General features: G+C 32.8%; 2 protein-coding genes across 2 annotated transcripts in view; both read right to left on the bottom strand.

Annotated features, from left to right (window-relative positions):
- The window catches only part of LOC108968510 (ubiquitin-protein ligase E3C), a 6080-nt gene extending 3998 nt beyond the window's left edge, over positions 1-2082 (bottom strand). Inside the window, exons 1-4 of the mRNA XM_018932596.1 lie at positions 1475-2082; positions 672-1380; positions 211-610; positions 21-142 (exon numbers count right to left, since the gene is read on the bottom strand). Of these exons, the coding sequence (XP_018788141.1) occupies positions 21-142; positions 211-610; positions 672-1380; positions 1475-1810 (1567 nt within the window). The 5' untranslated portion in view covers positions 1811-2082. The remainder of the gene's footprint in view (positions 1-20; positions 143-210; positions 611-671; positions 1381-1474) is intronic.
- A 374-nt stretch (positions 2083-2456) lies between these two features.
- LOC108968491 (7-methylguanosine phosphate-specific 5'-nucleotidase) lies at positions 2457-4967 on the bottom strand. Its single transcript, XM_018932553.1, has 3 exons — positions 4283-4967; positions 2770-3196; positions 2457-2702 (listed from the first exon to the last, which is right to left on the bottom strand). Exons 1-3 carry the CDS (start codon positions 4699-4701, stop codon positions 2580-2582), a joined length of 969 nt encoding a protein of 322 aa, XP_018788098.1. The 5' UTR covers positions 4702-4967; the 3' UTR covers positions 2457-2579.
- Positions 4968-6113: the final 1146 nt, after the last annotated feature.

Genomic DNA, 6113 nt, shown 5'->3' with positions numbered 1-6113 from the left:
CGATCGGAACAATTACTTACGCACAACACCCTTAGAAATCAGTGAAAGCGGTGCATTGAATCCTAGTTGGCTAGATTGTGTTGTCAACGTGAACCAAATTGCTCGAACTACATTTGGCATGAAAGCTAGTGTGTATAGCAATCTGAAAAGGAAGTAACACAAAACACTGGTWAATAAATATACTTTTTAGCTTAATCGAACATTTAGTACTTGTATTCAAAAACGGCTTGCTTATTGTAGATCATAAGATTGTGACAAATTTCGCACAACGCATATAGCACTTTTTCATCAGCAAGATATGTATCAGTTTGTTCAGTCAGCATGCGTACACGTTGTGAGTCGTTTAGCAAATTTACACATTCCAAAAGTACGTTTTGTTCTTCGCTACTAAGTRATGGTGGTCCAGCATCCAAATCATTGTTCGACTTAGATGTACGTCTGCTTTGCTCTTCTTCATCCTCATCGTCATCGCTGGATTCTTCTGCATCGGTGCGTTGATGATGAACCACTGACAGTTTGAGCGTGGATTTTGGTAATTGCAATATTTTGACGGAAATATCCGCCACTACTTTGATATAAGCACTAACTAGGTTTTGTGTATCTAGAGAATCTTTATTTGAGAAGAAATATTATTTTAAATTTATTTTAAGAAAGTGTGATTTGTAGTTTACCTAAATGTTTGCGGTCAAGTATTAAAATTGCATTAAGCAAATAACTGCTGAATATTGCTGAACGCTGAATCTCTAAGCTTTCAACTTTAGGCGTTTTGTCAGTGAAGGAAGATGTTGATGTTGTGGATCCTGGAGTTGAGTCGACTTGCATTTTTTCAACCTGAGAATTAATTGTTAAACGATGTAGAATTCTTATTATATTAGAAAATGGGAAATCCGCACACTCCGCCAGCGCAGGCAACACATAATTCCGTATGGGATTCGTGAAGGGTTTAGCAAGTATATGTTTACAAAATTCTTCGTAAATACCAAACATTTCATCCTTTAGTATTAAAGGGCGTAACATCAATTGGAAGATAGCATCAGCAAATGGACTCGGCGCATGTAAGGTCTCGACATCTAATGGTGGACACTTCGTTTCCATTAGGTGACGAAGACGTTTGAAGTACTCATGATTTACAAGAAAATTGAACACCACTTTTAAGTAGGCCTGCACACGAGTTTCATCCTCCATATAACGTTCCAGAACTGACGGTGCTGTAAACACCTCTAACATACGAAGCGGTATGGCTGGTGAGGTTTGTGGCAGTGTCATTTGCGTTAAGCAAACGTCAAGCAATTTTTTTAGACGATATAACCAAATGAACTCTTTGCTGGAGTTTCGAAGTAGACGTTCGGGCTGTCGTATAATTTGCTGACAAACATCGATCTAAACATATTGGTTTAAAAATAAATATAATGATAAAACAAAGTAATCATATAATTATAAATATATTTGTTAGAAATTAATATTGATAGCTTACCAAACGTTCGCCATCTTTGCTCTCTCTACTCGTATAAAAGAAAAGCAGGCGCTTCAGYAGGTATCCCAAGCATTCATCTTCAATTACACGATCACGATGACTTCGCAAAAAATCATCGAAAGCTTCACGCTCCAAACGCTTTCGACGTTGTCTATGAATGAAGGAGCGTGTATATGATTGCAGGACAATTGCGCCATTGTTTTGTCTACGTAGTTCATTGCGTTTTTGTCGTTCCTGCTGAGCCTTACGTATAATGGTATCACGATCACATGATTGTGAAGCACCGCCTAAACTTTGTACAGGACGTCGGCGATAATCTCCGTCGAACCCAAACATAATTTCACTTGTATACAAAAACAAAACTCCTCTCTCACTTAAAACTATGATTTGTTGATCTTATAGAAATACAATTGKTTCAATGTCACATACGATTGTTATTTAACTTTTTCGTTTAGATTATATATGCGTCCACCCTTATTATTGAGCCTCTTTCAATTTTTAGTTTCATCTCCGCTTATGAGCTAATATTGACTATATAACTATTTTATTTAATATTTCTACTGCCTTCTTAAAATTTTCAAGTGTTTTTTTCTGTAGCAATATATGACTGTCATACTATGACATTAATAAATGAGATTTTAATTCTGACAGTTCTCAAATGTCATTAGTCATCTGTTAACCACAGAGTTGCAATAAATAACAACGATAGGGTAAAATATGCAAATTCGGGTTAGGGTTAAAGATTTACAAACCACAATTTAGAATCTATACATACATATAATTGTTTTATATATTATATTATCAACACTTGAAAACCAAGTAAACATTTAATGGAAAACTTTTGGGAAGTGCCAACTTCTTACCGACTACCGATTTTATTATCGATAATTTGAGAAAAGGAAAGTTGTAAGCAAAAATAACGTCCTATGGTGAAATATCCCCATATATTTGTTTATTTGTGCGCTACTAAAAGAGCTTACAATTTCAAAACTAGTAAAGCTTTTATTTGAGTAAATTGRACATGGATTCAACATAGATCATACATATTTTCTTATGTATAATTATTTGAGACATTTTTACTATTCGACTATTTTATTATTAACGTCTATTCCGTAGAAGGCGCTTTTCCTTCGATGAGTTTCAAGAGCGTTAAGGGAACATTCATTGTTTGATCATCTATCAACACAATATCGAACGTGTTCATATATTCCTCCAAGTATTCATTAGCCTGAAATTAAATATTTAAAGAATTGAGAATTATATTTTAATTATATTACTAAAAAAAATTTACTTACATGGTGGAAAAGAAATCCAATCTTCAGAACGTGAGACGATGCTGGCACACCATCCGCCATGCCAGAATCAGCAAGGGAATCGCCCATAAGTATAATATGGTCACGACTGTGCACTAAATCATAGTAATCCGTACCTTCTAACATAGTCTCGTTTTTATTAAATGTGTGAATTATTGGCTCTTGAAAACCATTCAACATAGACTCGTCTTTAAATTGAAGAAAATTAGAAATAACCTTCATATTAGGATAAAAAAGTCCTGCTTGACGTAGCATTGCAATAACACAATTTCCCAAACCAGCAGAGAATACAAGTACGGGGATATTGAGAGCATCCAGGTTTTTAAATAATTCATGTGAATTATCTCGCATAGAATAGGCATATTTCTTAGCGATTTCGTCGATTTCTTTTAAGTCGAAGGTAAATCCCCTGTGAATTGAAAAAAACATTACTCCTATCTCCTGAAAAGACAAATTGTGCTATGTATCTAGTAATTTTATATGAGGGTAYCCTTACGATAACCAGGGCGACAAATTTTTACAGTCTATTTCGAAGTTGGGTGAACTGATAGATCAAGTTTGATTTGAAAAATACAAGCCTTATTACTAACTTTGAATTAAATATTTGTTGGCGAACTTTACCGGAAATAACTGACATTATTTTTAAAAACTATCAAAATTTGTCCATAATCGACTACTACATCTTATAAGAAGGGATATATCCATACACTTTTTAATATTAAAACATAAAAAAARAATTACTTCAGCTGCGCAAAATTTGTAACGTACATTTTTTATAGCATTAAATAGAATAAAAAAATAAATTTATTCTGAGTGTGATCGATCCGATTRTATTGCAGCTATTTSCTATACTTGACCAATATAMAAAATTTCTTCGGATATTGTAGACACACTTTGGTTAAAAATCTCTGCAAAATTTCGCGAAGATTCYTTGTCAAATAAAAAAGTTAATCGAACAACTTTCATTACAGTCAAAAGGTATAGTTGTCCGATATGAGCAGTTGGGGCAAATGAGCAACTTCTTGGCTAGATAAGGACTTCAGCAAAATTTCAGMTMGATATCGCAAAAAATGAGTGAGTAATTCGCGTATATACAGACAAAGAGACAAGCGGACAAAGATAAATAGACTTCAATTATGTATATATACTTTGTAGGGYCTCCGACGTTTCATTCTGCATGTTACTATGTTTTTCTTTTATATGTAGCAGTCAAAAGCAATATGAAATAGAAAGTCAAAATTTGTTGATCGGTTAGCGTAATCATCCAAAATGTATTGTACAATGTGCATGTTTCTAATARTTATAAATTATTTATAAGCAATACATACAATCATAAGATACGCGGCAGAGCACATAGCTGCTAGTCATTAGTATAAAGTGCATCTCTTTGGCAAATTTTTTCACCGTTGGGTTATGGGATATAGTATATTCCATTGTTATATGCGTTTCGTTTTTCTAAATGTTCCCTGCATCTATTTCAACCCAAAAAACTTACATCAAATTCTCGCCTGACTTGGTCCACCATTCAATCATAGCTTTCACTTTTTCTTCCCGCGATATATGCGGATTGACTTCGATAGGACGATAAATATCATGCAGCTCACGAGCCGCTTTGACAAAATTTGGGGGAAGCGATTTACATTCTTCAAAAATACCAAAGCTGCTGGGAACAGTTGCACCATTCGATGTTCGTTGCTTAGTAATGGTGAAGTCAAAATCTGAAACTATTTGCAATCTTTCATGACCTCCACTCATGAACTCGTTAAGGATTCTTTCAACACGTTGCTTGTCCTTGATTTTGCAATTATCATTATTTAAAATAGCTACGTCTTCTAATCGCAAATGCTTTGAATTAATAATTGTATTTGCCACTTCACTATCATTAACAGCAGGAACTTTTGGTGAATTAGACATTTTGTCAAAAAGTCTTGAAAGAACAATGCGAATATTTCGACGAAACAGTTTGCAGCTTTGAATTGATCAAACACTTGAGAATTATTTTATTTTGTTTACTCTGTCAATTTTAAGACGGTAATAATCAAATCATATTTATAACATATMTTTTAGGATTATTCTATGTATCTAATATATGGTAACAGAAAATTTCGTCACTTTCTTTTTTCTTTTGATATAATTTCGACCAAAAAGCAAAGAGAACTTAATAACTTTTGCACGGTATCAAACACAAAAATATAATATGAATCAGCTGGTGATAGAGATTGTATAATGTAGTCGAAAATACGAATACGAGCGAAATAATCGCTCTAATACTTTCTATTGGGTCCAATTAATACCATTATTAACATTTTAGGTACAATTTACCCTTTTACACATTTTTTATAACGTGGGCAGGGTATTTCAGAAACCCTTTAAAGTATATGTATATGCATATTCATATATGTATATTACTTATGGACAAAATAATAGGTATAAGCAGTTTTTTCTTAATTACTTGAAAATATTTGCGATTATAACTTTGTTTTAGTTATGCTATATCTTTGTTTYACTTATATAAAACGTTTTTAAGTCGAAAATGTTTCATTCTGATTATTAAAACAAAATAAGAAATRGCTTTAGTGAAAATAATTTGTGTAAAATTTTTAATCCCTAAAAAAAATTAACAAAATTCAAGTTATCTTTTCTTTCGTCCATGGGTTTTTTATAACCTGTATATTATTCGTGGTTTTTCATAAGTTTTCGAATTCTATTTGGCATAGATTAAATTAAGTTTTGACAGGTTTCCAATGAGGTATCATTTTTTTTTCTTTCTCCCACAATCGCTCCTTATTTTGAAAAGAAAAGGCCATTCCACAATTTCTGAATCGTTTGGGATGAGGGGACGGACTAGGTCCTTGCATACAGGATGCAGCTCGACGCTTTACATCGATGCAGTCGCTTTTACGACCCATTCTAAATAATTTCTCTAATTCAGTTTATGGTGTTCAAAAGAATATAAAATTATAAATACCCCATTACTTAAATAGATATGAAAAAATATTTCGAAATAACCAGTTCTTTAAAAAAAAATTACATAATTAAATAATTATGTAGGTGTACATATTTTATTGGCCAACCCAATGTATCTAAATGATGACTTGTCACTCAAACGCAAAAAAAGACTTAATCATAAAAATGTAACGGCATAAAAAAGTAAGTTACAACACCATTTAAAAAAAAAAAAAGAGTACTAGCTTAAATCACACGTATTATTTTACACATAAGTGTAAATTATTTATCATGAGGAGCTGAGGAGAATTAGCCATGTTCGCCTTTGCCGTTACCTCGGCTTGTTATTATTCAAAAGCAATTAACATATTCGCACATAG

The sequence above is a fragment of the Bactrocera latifrons genome, unplaced genomic scaffold (assembly GCF_001853355.1).
Source record: "Bactrocera latifrons isolate USDA-ARS-PBARC rearing strain unplaced genomic scaffold, ASM185335v1 scaffold_219, whole genome shotgun sequence".
NCBI classification, from domain to species: Eukaryota; Metazoa; Arthropoda; class Insecta; order Diptera; family Tephritidae; genus Bactrocera; species Bactrocera latifrons.
The sequence above is the reverse complement of the archived record's forward strand: the minus strand, read 5'-3'. Positions and strand labels throughout refer to the sequence as shown.

Coding starts and splice junctions, on each gene's coding strand:
- LOC108968491 (XM_018932553.1), bottom strand. CDS start 4,701: ATGTCTAATTCACCAAAAGTTCCTGCTGTTAATGATAGTGAAGTGGCA. Junction 3,197..4,282: donor AAGTCAGGCGAGAATTTGAT/GTAAGTTTTTTG, acceptor TTCAATTCACAG/GGGATTTACCTTCGACTTAA. Junction 2,703..2,769: donor TTGGATTTCTTTTCCACCAT/GTAAGTAAATTT, acceptor ATTTAATTTCAG/GCTAATGAATACTTGGAGGA.